At 40.5% G+C, this 27346-nt stretch overlaps 1 protein-coding gene across 2 annotated transcripts in view; it reads right to left on the reverse strand.

Annotated features, from left to right (window-relative positions):
• Positions 1 to 9917: 9917 nt before the first annotated feature.
• Positions 9918 to 27346, reverse strand: part of mdga1 (MAM domain containing glycosylphosphatidylinositol anchor 1) — a 210525-nt gene continuing 193096 nt past the window's right edge. The window contains exons 17-18 of one of the 2 annotated variants that reach the window (XM_074612095.1): positions 24079 to 24187; positions 9918 to 15638 (exon numbers count right to left, since the gene is read on the reverse strand). In XM_074612095.1, the coding sequence (XP_074468196.1) occupies positions 15553 to 15638; positions 24079 to 24187 (195 nt within the window). In that variant the 3' untranslated portion in view covers positions 9918 to 15552. Of the gene's footprint in view, positions 15639 to 24069; positions 24188 to 27346 lie in introns of both variants that reach the window. The other variant, XM_074612086.1, reaches the window with a different exon arrangement.

The raw sequence follows: 27346 nt of genomic DNA on the forward strand, positions 1-27346 counted from the left end.
CCGTGCTCTGGCAGAGGACATCTCACCTAATAAAGTTCTGAGAAAGGAAGACATGAAAGACAGAGAGGGAGAGAGAAACAGATAAAGCACGAGGCCAAGAGAGAGAGAGCCAGCACTCTGGGAAAGAGACCGACAGACCAGAACATGCAAGGAGGCAGAGCTGAGACAGAGAGACAAAGAGCCCACAGGGACAGACAATAAAGGGTTTGGGTTTAATCCAGCAAGGCTTTTCTGTATTTTCAATCATGCTGGTTTTATGACATTTGATGATTTGGTGATAATTTAGTTTTATAACAATTTTTACTGGATCTACTTTTTGTTTCCCCCCTGGTTGACTTTCTGGTCGTCACAAATGCTATAGCTTAGCTGTCGAACTTTTCCAATAACTTTTCAATAACAGCCGAAAGATAAGCCAGTCACATTGGTGATTGTATTAACTGTTATCTAGCTGTTAGCACCATTGGAGAGCAAACATACTTAGCGCAATGTTCTCTATCTGGTCCATGCTGATGCGGACGACGTAGTTTATACTGATTGTGCTTTTGTGTTTTTGGTTTTGTGTGTGTGTGTGTGTGTGTGTGTGTGTGTATGAGCACATTTATGCAGAGTGTGTGCAAACACGGGAACAGATAAGCCGGCGATTCAGCGAGAGTGGGTATGAGACTAATTGGCCAGTAATAAAACCACTGGCTTAATTACTCACACAGATATTTAGCTTGTCTTCAGCAGAAATCAGAGTTCTGGAAAAATCTGCACAAGGTCAGCCCTGTACTGTAGCAACTCTGCAGTTAGATCACAGCACAATATCTATCTATCTATCTATCTGATATAGGTAACATGTTAAAGTGCAAATTCATCAGAAACAGGACATTAGCATTCATTTGGTGACAAATTTACTTTCCTTTAAGCTCTGCTTTGGTCTTCCCCTGCTACAACCACTGCTGTCATGTTTGATTGAATTAATTAGGGATGTGCGCGATTAGTCGACGCGTCGATTAAACGTTGCTATCCTCGCTATTCAGCACCAGAAATACAAGTAAATAGAAACTAGGGCTGCCAAAGTTAACACGATAATAGAGCGTTAACGCAAAACGTTTTAATACCACTTATTTCTTCGTGCGATTTTTAGGTCGTAGTGGGCACAGTTTTAAAGCTAGAGTGAAGATACTGTTGTGAAACTAGAGAGGAGAAGGAGGCTAAATAACGCTCCAAACTTGCACAACATTTTGGCAAGGAAAGGCTGGCATGGCTATTTTGAAAGGGGTCCCTTGACCTCTGACCTTAAGATATGTGAATGAAAATGGGTTCTTTGGGTACCCACGAGTCTCCCCTTTACAGACATGCCCACTTTATGATAATCACATGCAGTTTGGATCAAGTCATAGTGAGTTTGCCATGTTATGATTTGATCATATATTTTATGCACCTGTGAGGGTTTCTGGTGGAAATTTCGAGCACTCATGCACACAAGTGACCAATGACTCATGATCCAGCTGCCGGAGATAATAAAGCACTGACACAGCATGTGATCAGGAGTTGTTTTATCTCTCATTAATAGGACATTCAATGCTGAGAGTACGTGCTGAAATCTAGAAACTTCTTTTCAAATTAATTTCCAATAGCTGATATTCTCTCATGTCTGGAGTGGCTACAGGCAACAGAGAGAGTGAAGAGTGGATAAAAGGGAATGGAACTGAGTAAAAAACGTGACACTTTTAGGTGGATATTTTCTAAAACATTCTGAATTAATGTGCCATTCAGTGCCTGTCCTGGTTTTCTACGGCTTTATTCAACAGGGGAAATGTAGTTTTGTGAAAGGATGAGCCAATAAAGACACCTCTGGGAATGGATGTGCTCCATGGCCTCCAACCTCTGGCTGACTCTGTCTCACCCCATCCTCTCAACACACACACACACTGAAACACAACTGCCGTTACTGTTCTAACTCAGTATCACAATGATCAACGGACCATGTAAAGATAATCTGATATTAGAAAACCAAAGAAATGCTTTCAGGGATCCATGTGATGATGGATTATGCACCATTATTTTGCACAGAGTTCAATAGATCTGCTCACACGCAGTAACGCCATGGTCTTGCATTCTTATAAACAATTATAAAAACAATACTAGGTAACACTTCATTTTATAGGTCTGCAAATTTCATGGTAATTAGGTAATTATTAGCAAGTAACCTATTTGAAATTTATTTGGAATTACTGCCAAATAACCCCAATATTTACCTCTAATTTATTGAACATAACTTTATTATAAATGTTATTTAATAGCGGTATATAATTATTAAATAATATTTATAATAAAGTTATTTTCAATAAATTTGAGGTAAATATTGAGGTAATTTGGCAGTAATTCCAAATAAATTTCAAATAGGTTACTTGCTAATTATCACCTAATTACCATGACATTTGCGGACCTGTAAAATAAAGTTTACCCCATAATAGTTAACTACTGTAACACACAATAATGACTAAAACAACTGAGTAATATCGAATTACACAACATGAACACAATAATTCTTAAAAATTTCTAATTTTCTAATAACATTAAAAAAATAGATTTTAAAAAGTGTCTGAAAGTTTTAGCAAACTTGAAAAAGGGATGTGACAAGATGGTTATAAAAGAAAGTAACAACATTTCCAATTATTTTAGAGTCATTCAGACTAACAACTTTTTCCTTTTGGCTCCACGGTTGAATGCTTCCTTGACCCTGGAAAAGGCTACCACTGTATGTGAATAAAGACTTTTCATATCTTGGAGGTCCTTTATCTTCCTGTTCATATGAATTAATGTAGTGCAATGTTTAATAAATTAAAAACAGGATTGCTCAACAGCAACCTTGGTTTGTTGATGACCTTGGATGATCTTGTTTTGCCAGTAGCTTAGAGTGTAGACAGTGTGGCCGCAACAATATAAGTGAAATACCTAAAACTACTATACATCACAAAACTTGAATAGCCAGAAGTTAGATATGGTCTATGCCATTTAAAATGTGGTGTGAAATTTAAGATGTCTAATATACACAGACTCCAGCACTCAGGATATTTAAAATGTCTACATCTTATTCATTCCAGATTAACCTGGGATAAGACTGATCTAAATGTAAAATGGATTGGTATTGTCTTGTAAATCCAAATGTGATTAAACCTGCTTTCTCTACGGCACCAATTTTTATCTCTGTTGTTCTTAGTCGGAGAGTTTCTGCTTGACCTTGCTTATGCGGCACAGACCAATCGATAGCTGTTATTATTACAGCAATGTGAGTCACTTTAATTCCAGCTGGATGCCAAGGAGCATCAGTATTCATGAGGACAGGTCATACTCCTTGGTATTTTCCAATCTCAAATAAAATTGTGCTGATATCTAACCCTTTCTCGTTCTTCCACATACCTCCTTTCTCATGTGTCACTCCACAACGACTGACGTACAGACTTAAAACCCCGCTCCAGACAGTTTTACTTCCTGTTTTTTGGTTTAACTTTCCTCCTCAAACAGAGAATGGGGGTGTGGTTAACAGTCAGACGTAATTCATTACCATGGCAACCAGATTGCATCGTTTTTCAACCCAGTTTAGATGAAACCAGTTTAGATGAATTTACTGTTTATCAGACCACAAATGAGACAAGAATTAGCGCAACACACCGACTCTCTCTCACTTGCACTCTTTTACCGTCTCCTCCTGGCGAGGCGGCCGTCTGGCTGCTGCTGAACCGAGGAGCCGCATCGCCGCACGCCGGCTACAGCGCACCAGAGAATGGATAGACATGTTGCAGAGGTCCGGTGTTTGAAATGCACCATCACCGCACCGGGCTGCACTGTGATTTGTTTATTTGTTTATTTCTCTAACGGGACTTTTCTCTTGTTTTCTCTTGGACTGAAAGTTGTCGTTTGGACCTTTTAGAGGCCGGCAAACCTCCAAAATCGGCTACTTTCTGTTAATTTATCTCCAGCAGGAGGAGCTAAAGAAGAGGATGAGTGAGAGAGAAAGTCAGTGTGTTGTGTTAATTCTGCCGGTGGGATTTCGTGTAGACTAATCCACTGCGTTGATTGCACCCATTCAGAGATCACTGAAGTTATAATGATTGATCCCGAGGGGGCATGAATGTCTGTACCAAATGTCATAGCAGTCCATCCAATAGTTGAGACCCATTAAATTTCAACCTCATGGTGGCGCTTAAGGAAAAGTCAGAGATCACCAAAGTCATTAGGATACATTGTCTGAGAACCAGAAATGTCTGTACAAATGGTTGTGCCAAACCATTGAGTAGATGTTGAGATATTTACTGGATAAGGGACATCTTTGACCTGATGGTGGCACTAGATGAAATATCAGTGGATCACCAAAAGTCATTAGGAGACGGAGGGATCAGGCCATTGACCTCGGCATGTTAAATGTACAATGTCTGTCCGGAACATTTTCAAGATTGTGGAAAGTCTGCACAAAATATTTCAGGTCACAACGGAAAGTCGCCACTTGCTATCTTGTGTGATGGGGTTTGTAGGATTTCAATCTTCCTCCTCCTAATTAAGCCTCAGACATGTTGGATAACCAAGATTATATCACTTCTGTTTAATATTTGAACTGATATTTGATCATGGCCATGATTTATGGCTGTAATTTGTAGAAATCAGTTTTTATAAATCAGATTCTGAGACTTTCTGAGGTCAGTTAGGAGTTTTTAAAGTCTACTTTCCAGCTTTAACAAATACAGATAGACATAGTGTGCAACCGTTGAGCCAGTCAGCTGTTACTGTTCATCAACAAAAATCATTTTCAATCATGCCAATGAACATATTTTTCTCAGGTACGTCAGTAGATACTCACCCCACTGACTCATGAATGAACAGCACACGCACTTCTTGTCCTCGAACTGAAGTCGAACACTCATCTTTTCAAGGAGTACACCCCCTCTACACTGAATTACATCCCCAAACTCTCTCTAATTTGTCTCTTATTACTCTAAGGTCATACACTTGCACACAATTCCACCTCTTCCAACCATAAATAAGGCGCAAATAATCAATACATGTATACATATGTATACATAATGAGCATACATAGTATAGATACTCCACAAACATTACCTGCTTTCAATTTCAGTTTGTAATAATAATCATGCAAGCTCGTAGCGCTCAACGCAACTGCTGCTTTGCAGAGGAGTCATTGACTTAATTACTTTTTTGTTGTACTGACATTGAGATGATGTCTGCACTGCTTATTAAGTTTACTGTAGTCTATCCAGTCTGTGTGTTTCCATGGTGATATCCAGATTTTTCTTCATTTATATGGGGAGATTTATGAGCAGGATATGAGGGGAATACAGCTTATTTTCAATACCCTTACCCTGTATACAATATATTTATCATTATATTCAGTATTGTAAGCAATCAAACACAGTCAGAAAACCGAAGTGGAAGATGTGTCCTTTGTTGGATATGCAGGTCGTTCGTAGTCCTTTATAGTAAATTGTTCTCATGAGACCATGAAACATTTATCAGAACAATTCAACATTTTACCTTCAGATTTCTGCCACTGAGGAAGCATTTAAAGAAGCCACTGAAGAGCAGCGTTTGATGAATAATGTAAAGAGGACAGTCGTAAGGATGTTGAATTTTTCCTCTCCTCTATACTCAGAGCGTCTAAGATAAAGCACATAACATCTCCAGTGGCTGAATATCAAACAAATGGAATTCACTCTTCAAGCATAACAGAACATTTTTTTTCTCAGTAAGTTTGTCACTCCTTTGAGAGCAATGCGCATGTTAAGGTGTGTGTTCAACACAAAGCTCTCAGCCATGAGATGCCTTGGCGTTCTCTGGAGGAAAGAAAGGGTGGAGGTAAAGAGGAAGAGAGGGAGGAAGGAAGTAAAGACCTGAAACGCTGAACTGGATGTTCACACCTTGACATGTGAGCACTTGCTATTATTTTTGTTTTTAATAATACACAAACATGAGAGCAAAGAGAGAAAATATGACAAGAAAAGACATTAAATGTAATGGACAATTCTGAATTTTAGAGGTTAAACATAACTATTTATCAATTACGGAAAGTTGATCCTTGCTTTTTATGAGATGATTGTTCTTTATTTAGATAGTTCTTTGTATTTCAGAATACATCAAGACAAATATGATGTTTGTCCATAATCTCTAGAACAACAGATGGAAGTTTTCTGAACTGACGCCCCTTTTTGCAGGATAAGATAATCTGTCTGTGCCTTCCAAAACTGTTACAAAATGTTTTAAGATGAGACAATGGTTAAGGTTTTTCCATATTACTAAATTGGTTTCCCAGTTATGATGTGGTGACAAACACATTAACTACAGCACTAAACGTATTTACCACGCCTGAGTTATAGGGAGGTGGTCGAGGTGCATCGTGGGCAGGACTTTGAAGATGCTGTTGTAACTAAGAGTGGATATTGTATTGCAAGATCAGATAGTCTGGCAGGAGTTACATTGTGAAGGAACATTTTAATGATACGTTCAGTATCAACATTTTGGGACTTGTCAGATATGTTGATTAAATTAACGTTACGTTATTTTGTCACATCAGTCGTTAGTCACGTGACTTGTATCATTCCATGAGTCACATGAGTCGTTAGTCAGTGAAGTTAACGCCAACCACGACCGTTTCCTGACCTTACCTAAGTGGATGTTGTCTAAACTTAACTTCCTGTGAAAAAGGAAGTTTATTTTGAAAGGACTCTATGCATGTAATGAGTGTATATTGACACGCCGTCCCTGAGACATCCAAAAGTAACGCAAGAGGGCTACCCCGTGCGTGGGTCCCCGATACCGAGGGGCACTGACCAAGCGGCGGTAATTGACGATTTGGGAGTGAGAATGTGTTGACCCTCTGGTTCTGCCTCAGTTTTACACCGTTAGGTCTCTCAGCACTGTTGCCCCTTGTTTTCACTGTTAGTGCAGTTAGCTGCGAGCCGCTGGGTCAGCCATCGCCATGTTGAGAGCCGTGCAAAGGCAATAGTAATGCTCCTAATCTCGCATTTAGCACCTTTAACAACAGTTCATCATTATGTTAGAAAATTATAGAAATGAATCCACGCAGCATTATGTTTCCTTCAAAACGGATTTGCTGTTGCAAATTAGTTGTATATAAATGTAATTTCTAGGTCGATGTAAAACCAATGTGTCGTTTTGGGGAACTTGCTGAAACAACTGATGCTGTCATTCTTCTTGGGAGGACGGTCTGAGTATATAATTGTGTTATTCACAGAAAAAGGAACTCAAGAACTTGCTTAGTTAGAATTGAAACCTTAACCGGGGTATGGCCAGTTGCCGAGGTGATTCTGGGTAAGCATTCAAACGTCATAGGGATTTCTGAGCAGCAAAGCTCGGACCTATCGGTAATGAACCCAGGGTAATCTTTGAATCAACAGGCACAGCAGCAAAGCCCTTCTCCCCTCTTCGTACAAGTGCGAGACAACTGGAGTCACAGGCTCAGTAAGAAATCCCACCTCCCTAGTGTCAGAGACAACAAATGAAGGAGAACAGCGCAGCTCTGAACCATTCAGCCCAAACCCCTCCACCCTGCGCTCCACTAAGAGTCGGCTCACAGTAGAAAGCACACATTAATTAGACTTCTATCTGTACATCTCTGCTTCGCTTAATTGAGAGAGAGGAGAGAGAGTGAAAAGAGATGAGATGGGCGAAGGAGAAAAAGAGCTGCGTATAAGCACGTCTGATACTGTGCATGTAAGCCGGCACCAGTTGTTTAGTTTTCTTCCTGTTTTTCTTTTTCCTCTGATTTCACTATGAGAAAGACATATAAGAACAAAAATTAAAGATATAAAATCAAATGTAAGCGAGCATAAAATGATGGTGGAGCTTGCGTGTGAGTGTGTTATAGAGAGAGAGCAGCCATGTCTCAGCTGGACCTTGCAGTTTATTCTGAGAGGAGAAAGCGCTCTCGCCAGAAGTCAAAGGTCAAAACTTGCAACAAACGACTCAAGCAAAAAATAGCTGAAAACCTCCGCTATATGACAACTATCACTTCACCCAGCTCTCCAGACTGAAGCAAGCAAGCTAAACAGGAACAGCCTGTTACAAGAAGGTCAGAACCAGACAGGTTATTTATACTCTCTGTATCTATTTTAGTTGCGATGGAACAGAAATGGGAGACACTGATGGAAGAAAAATTACAAAAGGCTGAGGGGGAAAAGACAAAAACAAATGGGGAGAAACAGAAAGCAATTGTGAAACCTATTTAGAGACGGCGATAATGTCAATGCGAGTGAGAAGATAATCACGCGCCCTTGGAGTGTAAATGAGTTCCGATTACTGTATGCGTTGTGACGGTATGACTTTGTGGTGGCATCCTACGCCGAGGTGCTGAAAGATGAGAGAAAGCCATTGGTGTGAGTTCATTTACACACAGCTCACAAATTAGACATGCATGAGCTGGCAGCCTTGGCAGTAAAGTCATTAGCGAGCAAGTGCTGAAATTTGTTTAGCAATTTATTAGTTCCTGAGGATTCTCATTAATTGCTTGTGTATGTTGCGTCTACGACATGTACAATCCATCACGTCCACTCGGAACACAGGGCTTCGAGGGTCACGTCGGGACGAAATACATGAAAACAAAACTATTAAAGAAATGCTTCAATGTAATATCATTATCTACTCTTATCTAAGTCAAAACACAAGTGAAGTTTGCATGTCTACTTTGATGAAACACACATGGTTAAAGTTATGTAATCTGTGTACTACTTGTGCATATTTTGTTAAGAAGTCCAAACATGTTGCTCTATTAATAACACATGATGTGTGTGTGTAGTAATTAGTATCTTTAGGCACCTGTTAACTCTTCTGTAATTACCCCCCTACTGTTGTGATGTATTTTCTAGTAACAAAGATCGCACCAGGCAGTCTGCCTAAGTGTGAGCACTGATTTGAAACACTTTGCCAGGGGTGCAGTAAGTCACATACACGTCCTACAGCTATTTAATGTCTGTGTACACGAATACGTGGAGGTACCGGAAGTAAACAAGTCAGTATCACTGTAGTGGCGTCTCCCTACAATACGCGCACATTTGAATGCAGGTTGTCCTAACAAGTGTACAATTTTCTACTTTTTCCTTTACTTTCTATGCAGCGTTACGTTGGACAACGGTGTCTATGAGTTTGGGAAGAAGTTCTCAACTGCCTAACGTTAGCCGGACATGGTGAAACAAGTAACGCTTGTTTTTGCCATGACAGGCTCCGATTGTTATTATAAGTGTATGACATGGAAAGAGTCTCGCTCAAGGAGAAGTCTCGTTGTGAAATCTGCCGAGGTGACCTGAAAGCATAGCTTAGTGTTATCTAAAAGATTTTCAATGTCATGGTTGAATATTTGGATGATTTTAACAATGTGGACGAGGTCTTTGAATTCGATGGCCGTCCGTATTCATCTGAACCACAGTATACAGATATTGAGATTTCACAATGAGACTTCTCCTTGAGCGGGACTTGGACACAATGACAAACAGACCGGATAGAGCGAAAGTTCAGAAAAATTATTTATTTCTCTGACGGGTTCTTTCCATAATGTTGTCAGACACTTATAATAACAATCTGAACATGTCAGGGGCAAAAACAAGCACTTTTATTGCCCTCGCAGCTCATTTTGCAGCTGCTGGTTCCAACGTTATCCCTCAATACTGGACCAATACTCAACTAGACACAAAAACATGGGAAAACAGGCTCCAAGTTGACAAATTACAATTAATTAAAATTAAGTTACCCCTTAAGCTAACTGGCTGCAGCTTTATATTTTGTGTACAGACATGAAAGTGATATTGATCTTCTCATTTAACTCTCTGCCAGAGAAAGAATTACTGAAACGCATATTCCCCTTTCATACAAGACCAACTCCAGCAACAAACGATACTAACTAAACCTTTTTGTTTCATTAATGTTTATTTATACCTTTCAGAGTCATATTTCAAATATATTTTCCCTCTAAAATACTTCAGTACATGACAGAGATATACAACACCCAGCACTGTTTGATACCCCTCTCCCTTTTCTTCCCATTAAAGGTGCATTTCACATATTTTGTTCCAAAATGGATCAACACAGACCGGTGTATGACATAAAACCTGACAGCCAGCATGTGTACTATCACTGTGACCGATGCACTGTTTCCCAAAATGTACTTTTAATGCGTAGACAATGCTTGTCACAGTGAGTTACAATAGTCAGATGGGTCCTAAAAAAGTCATTTATAAGGTTTTAAGGCTCGTCACTTTGACGCTGCTTGGTTTGATGCCACACAACACGGCACAGAGACACAGTCATGTGTGTTGATCAAATGTCAAAAAGTCCACTGGAGCACTGGGATTCAGTTAGTTGTGGACTTGCAAGGTGTGTGCGACACGTCGATCAGAAGGTTGCATTTTAAAACATACTCAATCTAATATTTTCCTAAAACAAATCCACCGTTTTAACCTTTTTTTTGGGAAACCAGGACAAGGGTCACAGCGTTTTGTGGGAAAGGTCATTCCAGTCTGTAAACCAAAGGCTGTAATACCCTCATAAGGTTTTAAGTAACATCACAGGGAAGCATTACCCGGGAGTGTTACCAGACACTGATTGTTTCACATTGTATTATTTCCCACAAAAAAGAAAATAACTTTTGAACATGTACCTCCTTTTATTACTGCTGCCAGGAGGAATAATCGATCTATTGCCACGCAGTGTTGCTCAGTGTATTGGCAGCTTTTGCAGTTAAGGAGGGGACAGAGGCTGAGTCGTTCCAGTCAGCCTCTCGCAGCTCAGTAAAATCTGTTCAAGACATGTAAAGACAGTATACAGTAGGTGGACGATTAACAGTCAGTTTGTCATTCCAGTTGTTGTTATTGTGTATGTGTACATGTGCAGCTCTACAGAGGCTCGGTAAACAGATAAATGGGCATGTTGCTAACAGGAAGTGGAAATGACCAAATTGCAATTACAAGATCCCAATCTTTTTGGTAAGACGACACAGAGCACTGACTTAACCTACATTAGAGAGCTGTAACTGAAATAAATAAATGTCACATTTTGGAATAGACTTGTCTTCAGATACTAAATTGATTTACTGTGGCATCTACCTGATAAGAGAAAGTCAAACTGTTTGGGTCATAATTAATGTGGTAAACATTAAGCTGGTTGTCTTATCTTTGGTTTGTCTTTATCAAAATTGTTCAAAACTGGATCTGAAATCATTTAAGTTAAATCTGGAGGTGCTGTCAGTGTAGCCGACGTACAGTAAGTGCTTTTTACTTTTGGGCAATCCATCACATTACAGGTTAAAACACAGGAAATAATTTTATTGTAATTGAGTTCGGTTCAAACGTTAGGGGTCAAATATGTCAGATTCATGATATTTCTGTTGCGCTACACATCCCACTGTGCTTGACACAGCACTGTATGACGATCAGTTTGTTTGTTTGTTTGCTACCAAAGCATGCCACCTAGGACAGATATTCTTATTATCAACAAAAGCTTTCGATTTCTTTGCTTTTTTAATTTTAATTTTATTGACAGATGTTATTTTGAAACAAATGAAGCACATGTTTCTGTTATTTTCTACTGAAATAATAAATATAAATTGAATTATAAGTTATACTTTCAGCATGTGATTTTATTATGGAAGATATATGCAAACCTCACTTTGTATCTGTCCTAAATACTGCATGAGCAAAATGAATGTTGCTACAGGTGTGACTACACCCTAAATATTGTGAAATGTCAATTACTAAACCATTATTAACATGGTTTATATTAAAACCAAAACAATGACACTCGCTTGATTTACATTCTCTTGAAAACAATGTTTCCCATTTGGGCTACTGGGAATCAAGCACTGCTTACGATGAGTCGACTGTAGTGTGCCAGTTTGGAAGAATGTTGTTGATTAATTTTTCGAAAAAAAAAACAAAACCATCATACAGGAGTCAATGGATACAGTACCAGTTACTTTCCCACCTTGCCATATCGCCACATGTCACATACTTTAATACTCAATGGTAAAAAGTGACAATATGTCAACACAATGATAACAACAAAGCTCATCAATGGGTTGGATTATTTGTTATGCTTTGTTCAACCACTTGCTTTGCTCTAAAATGGGTGAAATAATGCAACATCTTCCACTTTAAACTTGAGCTATAAATTGTCATAAAAAGCCAAAACACAACCAAAGTGTTTTTGTGTGTCAGTTTGGGAAATATAACAAAGGTTACAGACAATACATCATAAGATTTCCACAATATTCTGCCTGTTAACCTCGCAGCTGTCGCATGTTCAAATGCAATGATGACAATGGTAGGGTTTCCCCCGTTACTACTGCCGTTGAAATATGAGGCAATATGAGGAATGATTTGACAGTTAGCACAATGAAATGCCATGCACATCAATGCTTAATGATATTTCTAAAATGTATTTAGTACTAGATGGGTAATGCACTGACCCACAGTGTGCTGCTTTAGTGCTGAATAATGACACTCATGTACAACTTAAGCTGATATAAATACAGCATGTAGCCAATACCCTTTAAGCCAAATGAGCCGGTGGAATTGGAGATAAAAACAAACACGTTTTGCTATGCTGTGTTTTGGGAAAATAACAGGGGCATTATAAAAAATAAGTTGAAAATATTTTCAGCTTAGCTTTAGAGTATATGATTGCAGAATGACCAAGCTACATTTACAAGAAAGCAAGTAACTCAAATTCACTTTTAAAATAGTTTGTATCATTCAGGAACAACGTGCCATCAGGGTGCACCCATTGTACCAAAGTAAATGTATGATGACAGAGATACTGTAAAGCTAAGATACAGGACAGTTTGCCTACAGTAGGTTTCAAAGGTCTTCCATGTTCTTATAATACACTACTGTCAGTGGAGCTTCACGTATTTGTCCAACATGCCTTACACCTCTTCCTAACATACAGCGAGCGAGCGAACTCTGGTGAATGGAGCGCTAAAAAATTGCCCAGATATACTACGAGCGATGTCACTCTCTATTACATAGATATAGATTTATGTCAGTTACTGTCGGCGTCGAATTTGACCAATAAAAATTGAAAGTTGGATCAGGTGCGTGAAACAGATAAATAGATAAACGCATACAGTAAATTGAGCTAGGGCGAGCGTTTTTTTTAAACAAGCGACACGTCGCTCAAACTGTTTGTTGACGCACGGAGCAGGTTAGGACATCTTCATTGGGAAAAATCTGATGTTCGCTTGCTTGCATTGTGTCCAGTTAGGAAAAGGTGTTGCACAGCTTTGTGTGAGCTAGAAGCTGGCAATGATACAGTATGATGTTCTACACATAAAGTAACCATCAGCGCCAGCTTAACATGGAAATCGCCGCTCACAGCAGACTGGGCAAGTCAAATAGGCACATTATTTCTGTACTATTTATGATTATAAATCAATCAATAATACAATTTGTACCGACCACAATAAAGAAAAGAAAAACTAACAAAAAATGAAATGATCAAATCAACGTGACATGACACAGACAACAGTACATCAGCTGTTCACATGATTCACATGTAATGCACATGGTAATGAAGCAGATACACAAGTAGATCAGTTACTGGAGCAAGGTGACTGGTGAATGTGGAGCTTTCTCGAGATAACTTGAAGCATGATGCAGCAAAATGCAAACATACTATCTACCCCCTGAATGATTAAAATAGCTACAGCTTTAATTATGGAACTTTATGAATGGTAATAAGAAAACAAACCATGAGAGAAGTACCCATTACGATGTGTTTTCTGCAGGCTGAACTGCCACCTTAAACGCAATCATAAACTATTGTATATAGATCTATAGATATGAGTATTGCTTAACTTTAACAATCATATCTATGTGATTATGAAAAAACGGTTTACACTTACAGACATTCAACGTTAATTAAACAATGACAGAGAATCTGATATGCAATCCGCGCTGCACACCCGCCAGATACTGACAATCTTTTCCATCTTTCACTCGTGTGAAAGAAGTGTAAATTCATACATGACATTCAATAACCTGTGGAGGAAGAAGTGAACTCCCTCCAGGCTCCTTTCTGCCCTCCCGTACAACACCATGTTTTCCTCTTCATTAGAGACATGTCCAGATATTCTGTTGTGGTTGATCAATCCGGACATCTGAGTCCAGTGATGGGAGGTTCATGGTGAGGGAGCAGAAAAGTGAAAGTTGCATCTACCATCCATGGTTTTCCTTCTGCGTCCTTCACAGATGAGACATGTATTTGATGCAGAGGCTGAGCTGAGGGCCTCGCTGTGATGTCAGCAAAGAAAACTATGTGTTTGTACGTGTCTGAGTGTGTGTTCAGTGCTGCATGTGAGAGGAAAAGTTGAGGTTTCTATCCAGGTGGCTTGGGTCATCCTTGCATTTCCTTCGTCAAGCTCAATTCAGGTTCTGGATCACAAATCATATCCTCTTCTTCTTCTTCATAAATATTAATATAATACTTTATTACCCATTGCCCTTGACCCTTGTAACGCCATAAACAAAACAAGAAAGCAAAATATCAAAAACATTGAATAGGTCTGACAAATTTGCAACATCACATAATAAGTAGAATAAAACCCAAAGGAACAGCAGAGGTTGTATAAACGTTGTGCTTCTTTAATTTCACTTTGTAAAGTCCTCCACTGTCCTAGTTGTGTTTTAGTTTAAACTTTGTTATATTTAATATATATAGAGATAAATGTACACGTATAATCCGCACTGAGGTTCGTCTCTTGTGGCAAGCAGAGGGCAAGCAGAGAGGCTACCAGGAGCACACTTCTTTTATCCTCTGGTTCTGGTACGTCCTTTCCTCAGCATTCATTTGTTTATTCATTCATCAGTTTTTTTTCTGTCTCTTTGTCTTTCAGTAGCTCCCATTTGTCTCAAAGGTTGGGACGGAAGGGAGACTGTCTGTGTGAAAAAGAAGGATTTTACCCACTTTCTCTCTCTCTCTCTCTCTTTCACTTTCCTCCTGGAATCTCTGTTCCCTCATTTTATTCCCTCAGGTCCTTTGTCATCTTTGGTAGAGTGTCCGACACTTTGGTGTGTCTGGGGAATAGGGTGGAGGGGCTGTTGGGGATTGCGGTTCAGAGGAGTGGAGATACATGAGAGGGTGCGTGTACGGATGAAGAAGGTTGATGACGGAGAGGAAAAGGCGACAAAGTGACACGCTGACATGGATAAAGTGAATCTAATCAGATTAATAGAGGAGAGAATGTCAAAGATCACTGAGTATGTTCACCTTAAATACAATATGCGCATCAGTTGGTTATACTGAGTGTCTGAGAGGAAATGTTCAAAGAAAGCAGAGGAGGAGAAACTAGACAAAGACTCCGTGTTTCCATTTATCTAAGCAAGAAGGATGAAATGGATGCATGAAGGATAGAAAGACGTCGAGTGGAGACAGTTAGGGAGACAGGTAAGAAGAGGAAAGGACAGGCAGGGTAGAGAGAGAAGTATAAGAGCGCGAGTCAGGGCAGTGTCTGTCACTACAGACAGGTGGTGTAACAGGAAGTGCTCATCATCTGTAGAGTAGCGACAGGAAGCAGGAGAAGCCAAAGGTCAGCCAGCTGGCCAATGGGAGCGAGTGTGATCCACCGATCAGAACTATGGAAACAGACAAAAAAAAAAAACAGTCGTCTTAGTACTTCATACATTAATACTTACAGACACATTGATGCCAGGTTCTGCTGTTCATTCATGGCTTTAAAAGGTTTTATAGGAAAGTTCCCACTGACCAGTGACTCACCCTCCACCCGACACGTTTTTGTGATATACTTCTATAATTACAGGTGTACCGCACAATCACAGACATCAATTAATTTATTTCTACTCATAATGTATTCTTTTAAGAAAATGCAGGAAAAAAGATCGCTTTTTATTGCTGGCTGACGTTACATTTCACATGTGCTACCTGAGAGGTATACTGGGGTTGGCTGTCAAATGTATGCCAATGATACGGTCATTTAGGTATCTGCCAGAATATCCATCGAGGCTGCTGACCAGCTCACTGATTCATAACAAACCGTATCGCAACGACTATAGTCCTTTCACTTAACATAAAATGTAAAAAAAAGTTTTTCTATACGTAAATGACAAGATGCGTGTGCAAGAGAGAGACGAACGCACTTACATTTACAGTCGATGGGATTCAATCATTTGTGGCGAAAGAACGTCACGATTAATAAGATGACAGACGTCCTTTTATCGTAGATAGATTGGATGACTCGAGCAGCCCCAGTCTGCAGCAGCGAGGCAGAGAGGAGAGACATGCAGCGAGAGCGCACAGTGAGCACGATCCCTGAATATTAATAAATTCATTTTGAATTCGAACACGTCATCACAGTTTGATCAGTTAAAGTTATAGTACCATTATAGGAGTAGCCCATAATGCGTGTCCCTTTTTAAAGTAATTTTAATTTTTTTTTTTATTTGTTAGCATTTCAGAAAATGTTTTATTGAAAACCCAGAATGTAATATGGCTCTTAAGTGGCAGTAGGCAGTATATTTTGGCATCATTGGGCAAAAATTCCATAATAACCTTTCAGCATATTGTAAATCAAGTGTTCTCAGGGATAACTAGACTTCTCCACCTCATCATGGCTCTGTTTTCAGTCTTTAAAAAATCTAGCCAGTGACGAGAGACTTTGACCAATCACAGGTCATTTCATTGAGAGAGCGTTCCTATTGGCTGTACTCTGGTCACGTGACCAGAACTTGGCGTTCCTTTACCAGATTTGAAAATGACGGTGGCGTCACAAACTCTCATTTTACAACTAACTCATTTGACAGCTAAACCGTGCACTACAAGATGATTCTGAAAACATTTGAGGCAAGATATAGGCATTAACGTAACATAATATTGATTAATATTTGATCAGTGCCGCCTAGTTTGACCGTTTGGTCGGAGTTCGCGAGCGATTGACAGCCGACTCTAATAGACAGCAGATTGATAGCAGACCTCAGATCAGCTCGTACTGCCTGTTTTCCTACGGTCTGTGAAAGGTGTAAATATTACATGTAATTTCTTTCTTTATCCCCTGTAGACTGCATTTTATAAATAACAGGCTACCCTTGAGATCACATTAACCACAGGCTTGGCAGATAACTACATATATACATTTATCACTTTGGCCTCAGGCGATCTTTAAGCCTGAGGCTGAATCCAGAGGCATATGCAATGAAAACGCCCTGGTGTGACACAGAGTTTAGAGTTGTCTTCTGTGTGACAAGAAGCATCATTTGAACAACACCGAACCATGTTACCAATGTTGAAAGCAGGAGGAGGGTTGTGGAAAAATGGATGTGTTTTATGACTTCATGTGGAGAAAAGCGAGAGACCGTCATGGAAGAAAGGAAGAGTTGACGGAAGGACGGCGAGAGAGACAGAACCAAGAATGAGGGGGCGGATGAGTAAACAAGTTATTGAAACAGAGATTCACCGTTGAGATTCTACACTTTATCATGACAGCGTTGAGATTTTAATGAGAAAAAGAAGTTACAATTGATGTCATCATCACCAATATGTGATGGATTGTTTTTCTTCGATTTTTTTCCCTGCAGGCTGTTCTTGTTTATGCACAGTTAGCAGATGCAGTGCACACATCTTCTAAGTGATTTGATTGTTCAGAACCTTTTTACTGATAAGACTAACTGCCAGCTGTATACATGAGATCATCTAAGATTTCCTATTTATTTTCTTTTTTGTTAAAATCTTACTGTCCCACACAAGCAGTGCACACAAACACTCTTCTTTTACCTACATACAGTGTACTCTCTCTTTTATACACGGCGTTAGAAAAATGCAGCAGCAAATTACACATGCATGCTGCTCAAAGACAGAGTTTCATAAATAAAAAGTAGGTATTGTATTAAAAAGATCAATATGATTTCATATCAAGGGTCCGTCCTCCAGGCAGAAAATCAATGTTTATAATAAAGCTTTGATCCGTACGCACACACACACTCCCACACACACATACACAAACATTCCTATAGTTTACGGGCAACAAATTCAAGTGGAACATGGTGTTTTACACCTCTGTCTATCTGTCTTTCCTTTTACCCATCCTAATTCATGCTTTCTCTCTCTCTTTCTGTGTGCAAGTGATACCAGTCTATACATCATACATCTATCTGTCTTGTCATTGTATTAAAATGGAGTTAGAAAGATAATGGATTACTGTGGGGGTGTACAATGTATTTGCGTGTGTCGGTGCATGTGTGTATGTGGTGGCTGTTCCATGTATGTCATAGTAGGGACAGTGCACAGGCATTTTAATCCACTCACATAAATCTGAGCCCTATAAACCTGCTTCTTTGTGCTGCAGCCAACAAAAAAAAATCACTGTCTGTTTATTTAGCAATATCAAAACGATCGCACTAGGGCTGTCCTCAACCAAAGAAATACTTAGTTGACTAACACTCATGATTTTGTCGACAAATAAATTAGTTGATTTAATCAACAGATCTGTAAAACTGAGTTTCTCCACAAAGAATCACACAAAAACACCACTTTAAATCGTGTGTGTACCAGAGATGTGCTCATAAGTTTCTTGGAAATAAGTCATTCAGCATGAAAAATGCATAAAAAACGACTAATCGACTCAAGAAATCTTAGTCGACTAAGACCAAATTGACTAATTGACTAATGGCGGGTACACACTACATGAGAAAGCAGATTTTGGGCCCGATTTTCCCCCTCCCAGCGATCATCAGCAAAGCTCCGATTTTTTGATGGCTTTAAAGATTATCTTTCTAGATATCTCTGTGGTGTGACGTATGTTAAGAGTGTTTTTTACATCCCTGATCGGCTCAGAAGTCCATCCTGGCAAATGGTAAATATTAAACATATTATTACAATATTGCGATCGGATATCTTGTTGTGTGTGTGGGGAACCCCGAGGACAGCCGATGATGCAGTTGCATGGGAATGAACGATAGCTAATAGAGAACCAAGCTGACTGAAGCGGAAGTACAACAACCGGCATCATGGCGACCGCTAAAGCATGATCTAATGCAAAACGCGTAGCATCGAGTAGTAGTAAGATGGACCTCAGAAGTAGAGGACCAAATTGTCCATTTGTGGCAACAACACAAGTGTTTATTTAACATGTCTCCATGACTTCATCCATCCTTCGTGAATTTTCCGTACAAAGTTGTGCATCGCTAATTCTTCCTGCAAGATTTCCGTTTTGTTTAGCCGGGGGCTAATGGAATCTGTTAGTGTGTGTGTGTGTGTTAGTGTGGTGTGCTGTTTTGGCCAAACTTTTGCTCTCCACACACTATAGGAACAAAACTGTTACATTTAACATAAATGTCATTGTGTGGGGTCTCTTACATTTTCAAAATCTGTTAAGATTTGAAAATCATTTAGTGTGGGCAGCCGAAGATCACAAGTAGCAAAACATTTAAAATGAACGACCCAAACTGTCAATGTCAATGCCTATTAGATCTTGCAGAGCTACTTCCTGGTTTAAATTGGAGCTGGTTATGTGTAAATACAATAGATTAAGATCAGAATTAATTTTGTATCCCTCCTGCTTTCACCCAATTGGAAAGTTCCCACAATATGATGCAGGGGATCAACGTGATAGAACAGCAATAAAGACCCGAGGAGGAAACTCAAAAAAGAGAATATAGTAAAAAGTAAAACAGTATGAGACAAGCTCACTTTCCACCACATCCTCTCTGAACACACACAACTGAGCCAGGTAGAGCTCTGTGATTTATTATGCAGGCGGAGTTGCACCAAACATGTCAGAGGCAATCATCCTTCATCTGTGGAGGACCGTAGGATAACAGTACCCTGTGCGTGCATAAAGTTAACCTGAAGTAAGTGTGTGTGCATGTGAGTGTGTGAATGCACAGACTACAGTTGTCAGTGTATTTGTGAGCAGCCCTGTGTGTGTGTATATATATATGTGCTTACATATACAGTCTGAACTGAAAAGACTCTCGGATGGATGCATAATGTACATGTGTCAGCGAGTATGTATGCAGTGTGTGGGTGTATGTGTGACACGTGTGATGTTTCAGCTGGGTGATGCTGCCAGGCTCACCTGCACGCACACACACACCTAGCCATATGACAGTTTGCTGATCAAAGCTTCTATTGAGGGGATGTGCTGCTTTGTACTTGTGTATTCAAACGCGCTCCCCATGCATGTCTGTTTTAAAGGGGACATATGAAAATATTTTGTGGGCTGTCTACATCAGAAAACGTGATTCAACAAGCCATTCAGATTTGGCTCCTCTTCCTATTAGGGGTACAACGATCCATCGATCTGGATCGCATTCTGGATCTTGATTCCTGTGACACGTCTGTTTCACCATTTCCGTCCAAGCGCACCTCATTCAAAGAGTATAATATAATACAATATACGTTCTTTGCCTCGTTCCTAAACATCCAAACAGTGCTAATGGCATTAGCAAGCGGTGCTAGCTGCGTAACGTTAGCAAGTGTCCGGTCGGACGAGAGAAAAAGAGCGTGTGTGTGTGTGACGATGAGTAGCAGTAACCTTATAGCTGTGAACCTAGCGGTCCAGTGTGTTTAAGTTACAGTTAATTTGTCGTGAATAAGTGCTACAACTCCTCAAGACACAAGCCAAGTTCCTGTCTCTTGCTCGCTACCTGCTGGTTAAAGTGAAGGGGGTTAGCCCTGAAGTTAGCAACAACTTCAGCTCAGGCTCATTTAAGGTGGGATGACCTTTAAGGTGGACCAGCTATTGTCGTTTTATTGACAAGCCGCTCACCAACTTCAACCAGCAACCAGACCTCCAACAACAGGAGGTCAATTGTTATTCTTTTTACTAAAAAGAATAGATTGTTTTTCATGTAAATGCCTGGAAGAGCCCAGTAATAAAACTGTCAAATCATATTTTAATTGCTTTTTGTGAGTTGATCTAAATATAACTGATTGTGTTAATTGGGCATATAATATTATTGTCTCATATCGATTGCAGGCCTCTAAAATGAATCAAATCTAAATCGTGGCAGACTGTGATATCGGCAAATATCGTATCATCGTCCAAAGAATCAATATAAAATCGTATCGTGATTAAACTGGTGATTTACACCCCTACTTCCTATGTGACTTGTAGGCTCATTAGAATATATCTCCCACAGCTTGAGAACTACCTTTGCAAAGGTGCGCCATATTTTCTCGCAAGCCAATCAGAGCAGACTGGGCTTTTTCGGGAGGGGGGTCTTAAAGAGACAGGCGCTAAAACGGAGCGTTTCAGACAGGATGAATACAGGTATATTCAGACAGACAGGATGAGAAAAATAATGTTTTTTGAACATTAAAGCATGTAAAGATGCCATATCTATCTATCTATCTATCTATCTATCTATCTATCTATCTATCTATCTATCTATCTATCTATCTATCTATCATATCTACCTACCTACCTACATACATCTATACAAACACCTATACTTGTATGAAGACAGCCTTACCCAAGAACTTTGGTTCCATCTCAAATGAACCCCCCCCCCCCCCCCCCCCCCCCCCCCCCCCCCCCCCCCCCCCCCCCCCTCCCCCCCCCCCCCCCCCCCCCCCCCCCCCCCCCCCCCCCCCCCCCCCCCCCCCCCCCTCCCCCCCCCCCCCCCCCCCCCCCCCCCCCCCCCCCCCCCCCCCCCCCCCCCCCCCCATTTTACCTCATAAACTCCATGGTGGCAAAATCTGCACTCAACACAGAAGCATTTGTGTGTCTTTCAGTGGCGAAGACTCTTCAGTCGCCTGCCTGATAATTACCCATCTGTCTGCACTGTATGTTTCTGCCTGCACCAAACCTGCAGGACACACACGCACACACTCGGAGAGCTGAGCTCAAGAGCTTTCCTCTTCCTGTTTACACCTTCATCCATTATTCACTCCATCCGCCTGTGTCTTTACATGCGCATATGTGCGAGATTGCACACATACACAGACGTCTCACAACTGGGGGTTAGCGAAGGTAAAAGTCGGATGTTAATAATTCACTCACTCATCTTTTGCTGTTATGTCTTGTTTCCATGGCTCTAATGGTTTCTTTGTAGTAGATTCCAACAATAGAAGAAGTGAACAAGACAATGCAGGTTCTCACTACATGTTGCTGCATAAAATCCAGTTTATCTTGGTACAATGCCATACACATGACATATGTTGCATGTTTGGTCTTCCTGGAAGTGCCCGCTATGTTGCTCTACCTGAGGTTTTCCCCTTTTTTCCACATTAAAAGGTGTTTTTCTTTATCTGAATTGAGGGTGTTGTATGCTGAACAGATGGTAAAGCCATTCGTGTGATTTGTCATGTTATACAATATGAACAAAATTGACATAACTACTAAAATTTCACTTAAAATCAGTAGGCAAATTATGTCACAAATTACATATTAAATGGTAGGAACACTTTTCAGTAAAAGTGAGTCCAGTATACAGCGGCTAATGCCAAAATGAACTGGCTGAACAACCGTTAAAAGATCAGTTGTGTATTCTACCATAGTAATGAACATTACTATGGTAGAATAAACATTTGATTCTTGTTCAGTTTCAAAGTGGCCCCATTTCACCTAACAGCAATGACAGTGTGCAATAAGAGAACGGTGCCAACTAGCTGTTGTTGTGGATGTCTGTAGACAGAGACAATGCAATGAAGGCTATTATGAGAATTTAATGATGTTTATGTGCCTGTGTGTGTGTGTGTGTGCGTGCGTGCATGTTTGAATGCACATCTTGGCTGGCAGAGGGCAGCTCTTACTGGAGCTAAATTGCTGGCAGGTTTTAGTTTCATATTCTCTTTCTTCTTTTAGTTCTTGGACCTGTTTCTCTCTCCAACTATTTCCTCTCTCTCTCTCTCTCTCTCTCTCTCTCTCTCTCTCTCTCTCTCTCTCTCTCTCTCTCTCTCTCTCTCTCTCTCTCTCTCTCTCACACACACTCACACACTCACACCTACACATACTTTCGGTCACTCTCCGTCTTTGACCTTTTTCACTATTTCTGTCTCCTTTCCACACCCTTACCCTTTAGGCTATTTGAGTCTCTCTCCACATGCTTACATTGCCGTAACTCACTTGTTTTCCTCTCTGGTTCACCCTCAAGGCAGAGTGGACCATCACAACGGTATTTAAAAGTAATAAAATAGTAATATGGTATTCTATTTATGGGCAGATAGCTTGGTATGACTTGTCAAGCATGTCCGCATGAGGGGTGTGGAGAAATTGTGTTCAGTTTATGGAGTAAAACAACTCTCCTGGTGGACTGATGCCTAGCCACCATTGGATCCAGACGTGTCACTCTTTCCCTCCCTGTCTCACTCATTCTCCTTCATTCATTTTCCTCTAAATCCGTATCATTACACACTTTCTCTCTGTGTCTCTAAAGAGTAAATAACAGTAGCTTTTATAGATGAAAAGCAGCGTGCAGAGGTATACGGATAACAAAGGGTGGATGGCTAATGGAGAACAGAAGGTGCAGTAAGAGGGAAAGAGACAGGATATAATGAAGGTGGGTGTGGAGGAGGCAGCGGGAGTGTGGTGTGGAAACTTCGAGGATGAAAAGATAGAGGGGAATGCGAAGTAAAATAAAGCCATAGAGGCAGAGGAGGGACCGCAAATGACGACGAGGCTTCCAAATCGCCTCCGTGCCGGTGCCCTGTGGTGTCCACTTGTCATCGTACAGCCCCCACACAACAGCATTCTCTCTCTGCGCCATATTCCCACACTTCTGAAGCACTAAAGAAGAAGTTTAGCTCTCTTTCTCTTGCTCCTTTGAAAATCATGTCTCTCCAGTAATTCACTTCTCTGCTGCCCCTCAATTTATTTCTTTACAGTTTAAATCAATTCAGTTCAACTCAGCTCTGTTTCAGCTGCTTTATTGGCGTGTCTGCTGAAAACAAAAACACTTTTTAGACCTTTACGAATCGTAATGCCTCCTTATTTCAGTTCACCCGAATGCACCTGGACGCAGACATTATGTGTGTGTGTGTGTGTTTAGTGGGAGTGGGGGGGGGGCAGTTAATCACAGATGCTTCCTTGTGTCTCTATGTCTATCTTACCTGTCTTACCTGCGCTGGCTACAGTGTTCTCCTGCTTGCACTTTCCTACGGTGATGGACACGTCGTCAATGGCGATATCCCCTTCGAAACTCAGGCCTCGAATTCCTTCAAACATAATCTGTTTAGCGAGCAGAAAAAGAGACAGATGAATGTTGAGTGAGTATACTATACATGATACAATATTCAATATATCTGATGAGTCAAAAACACATCCAGTGCCCTGCTCGAACAACACTTTGACTTAAACGAACAGTGTGTAGGATCTGGCAGTATCTAGCGATGAGGTTGCAGAGTACAACTTGTCCTGTGTGGCACGCGTATAGGATTGCTACGGTTGCCAAGGCGAAAACACGAATGACCCTCTCTAGAGCCTCTGGAGTGAGTGAGTGGTGAAGCAAGAGAGAGAGAGCTGCGGCGATGGGAGCAAGTAACGTTACCGACTCCGGCCCAAAGCAGAAAAAGTTAACAGATTTTGATTTGTCCGTTCTGGGCTATTGTAGAAACATGGTGGTGCAACATAGCGGACTCCGTGAAGAAGACCCGCTCACTATGTAGATATAAACGGCTCATTCTAAGGTAACGAAAACACAATGATTTTTATTATAAGGTGATACACTAAAGAAAACATTCACATCCATTTCTGCCAATAGATTGCCCTAAATGTTACACACTGTTCCTTTAAACAAATAAAAGATGAGTATTTCTTGCCTAAATTAAATTACTACAGTAAGTACTAAAGCAATTGCTGTTTTCCCAGTCGTTTTACATTTAAACAAAAAGAAGTGTGATGATGAAACTCTTTCTTTTCAGACTGAACATAAAAGAGCTCATGAATTAAGTGGCACTGCCTTTTAAATAGACATTATGCTGAAACATGAACTAAAGAAACAGCCCGGTACGCAGGTAGTAGTAGTAGTAGTATTTAGAAGTTGCGTTCCTATCCTAAAATCATTTGTGGACCCACAACAACAAAACCAAACCGGAGACTCGTCTGAAAACTTTCCAGGCGACTTCCCCATCTTAGCCACCAGCCATCTGGTTTTGACTGACAGCCTAATTACTGTGGTGTGCCAAGGCACCCAGCTAATCAAAAGCCAAGCGTATTCTGTATGGAATATGAGGAGGGAAAGAGCAAATAAACAAGGAAACTTTGTTGCTCCAAAATAACAACAGAGGCAACTCTCATGACGACTGTAGCCGTTACTGGCTTTAACTGCAGACTTTGGCGCTTTGTAATGTTTAATTTTAAATATGATAGCCAAAGTGCTTGCTGTTTAATCATTTCTGGGGGATTTTCAATCCTACAGTAATAATGGCTCATTTGATCTGTTAAGTGGTTTCTACAGAAATGCGCCCTATGCACAAATTGGTGCGTGGGCTCGCACATATAGCCATATTTTTTTCTACTACACCTGCCAACTAGCCCCTGAGCAAGGCACTTAACCCTCAAGTTATTCCAGACAGATTCAGGAGCAGGTGTGACTGCATATATGCCCGTATACATAACAAGAGAGCGAGCAGGTGCGTGCATGGAGAGGTGCCAAATATGCACGACTGGTCGCACTTTAAGACCTCCATCTGTTAACACCAATGTGCTGCGTCAGAGTATCAACAGAGTATTTAACCAAACAGGCAGAAAAGACCTGCTGTCCATTTGTGTGTAAATATATCAAGCTATACCTATAAGAATGGGTTCCATTAACCCAGTCCTCTGACGCACAGAGGAAAAAAGCCAGACCCGAGTCCTTATATACTCTGAGTAAATGAAAGTTGGAGAGTGGCAGAGCAAACACCTCGGTAAACATCCTGCACTGCTGGGGCGTTCCATTACCTGTGTTTTAATCTGCAAGTGTTGCTGTTATCGCCAAACAGCGACGTCAGTTTGAAGTATCAAACAGAAATTCATGGGGCAGATACCAATAACCTATTCATTGCCGTGGACAAGGAGCAGCATGACTGTGTGTGTGCATGTGAAGTCATTTCTCCAGTTCACATCTGTAGCATAATCATGAAAAGCCAAGTTAAAGGTAAATAAAGAAGGACGGATGAAATTGATAATTCTTTAAATGTTCCTCATCTATCCATGTATTGCAAAAATCTGGCGATAAGATACGTATCATGATACTGGGGTAACGATACAATAAAGTACGATAAATTGTGATACTGTAAGCAAGGCGATATGTTGCGATTTTTAAATTTAATTTTAGGAAAACTGTCATAGAGTTATGAAGAACACACCAGTATACACCATTTCGGAATAGGCAAAAAATAACAAATTTCTACTGCATGCAGAAAACGGCATGGTTTTTGCCCCAAACTCCATGGCATTATCATAAAGTGGTTATGTCTGTAAAGGAGATAGTTACGGGTATCCATTGAACCCATTTTCATTCACATATGTTGAGGTTAGAGGTCAAGGGACCCCTGTGAAAATGGCCATGCCAGTTTTTCTTCGCCAAAATTTAGCATAACTTTGGAGCGTTATTTAGCGTTATTTGCAACAAGCTAGTGTGACATGGTTGGTACCACTTGATTCCTTAAGTTAATCTAGTCACATGTGATGCCAGTAACTTTATTCTAGCTTTAAAACTGAGCCCGCTACAACCTCCGAAAGATCAAAAACCGGCATGGCCAAGGTTAATTAAAAGTCGATACAGTGAAAACAGTACAATATTGCAACACAATATGGCGATAGTCATGTGTATCGATATTTTTTTACACCCCTGCTTGGTTATTGTAAACATTACTCAAGAATCGATGGAAAGGTTTTCACTTAAGCTGCCTGTGTGACCTTTACCACACTGACCAGGCATGCTATGGCCGAAGAAACAGCCTGGCTCTTGTCCTTAACCACTACAAACTTGCACAAGTGTTTTCTCACAAAGTAGCCTAAATATATTTTCCCAGCTGTTTCTCTCCCTGCGTCTCGCACCGTCCTCCAAATAGAGAGCTCAATCAATTCATAAAGGGGAGGGAAACACAATAGCAGTACCACCTCTTTCCCACTTGCTTTCCAATTTACTCCCGGAGCGAGAGATCTTCTTTGAATGAGTAAATACAAATAATTAGGAGAACCTTGAAAACTGATTGGGCGGTGTGAAGGGAAAAAGAAATGAAGGCTGGATGGGTTTAGCTGGTCGGCTCATTTGTGCACAAGTGTTATTTGATTCACTAGGCAGAGGGTAGCTGTGAGGGAAACTATGGGGTAGTAGAGGATAATTGGTCAAAAGGCCATGGTCTTCTAATTTATAAACGCTACGGTGCCGTTTCTTCACTG

This window comes from Sebastes fasciatus, chromosome 2 (genome assembly GCF_043250625.1).
Source record: "Sebastes fasciatus isolate fSebFas1 chromosome 2, fSebFas1.pri, whole genome shotgun sequence".
Taxonomy (NCBI): domain Eukaryota; kingdom Metazoa; phylum Chordata; class Actinopteri; order Perciformes; family Sebastidae; genus Sebastes; species Sebastes fasciatus.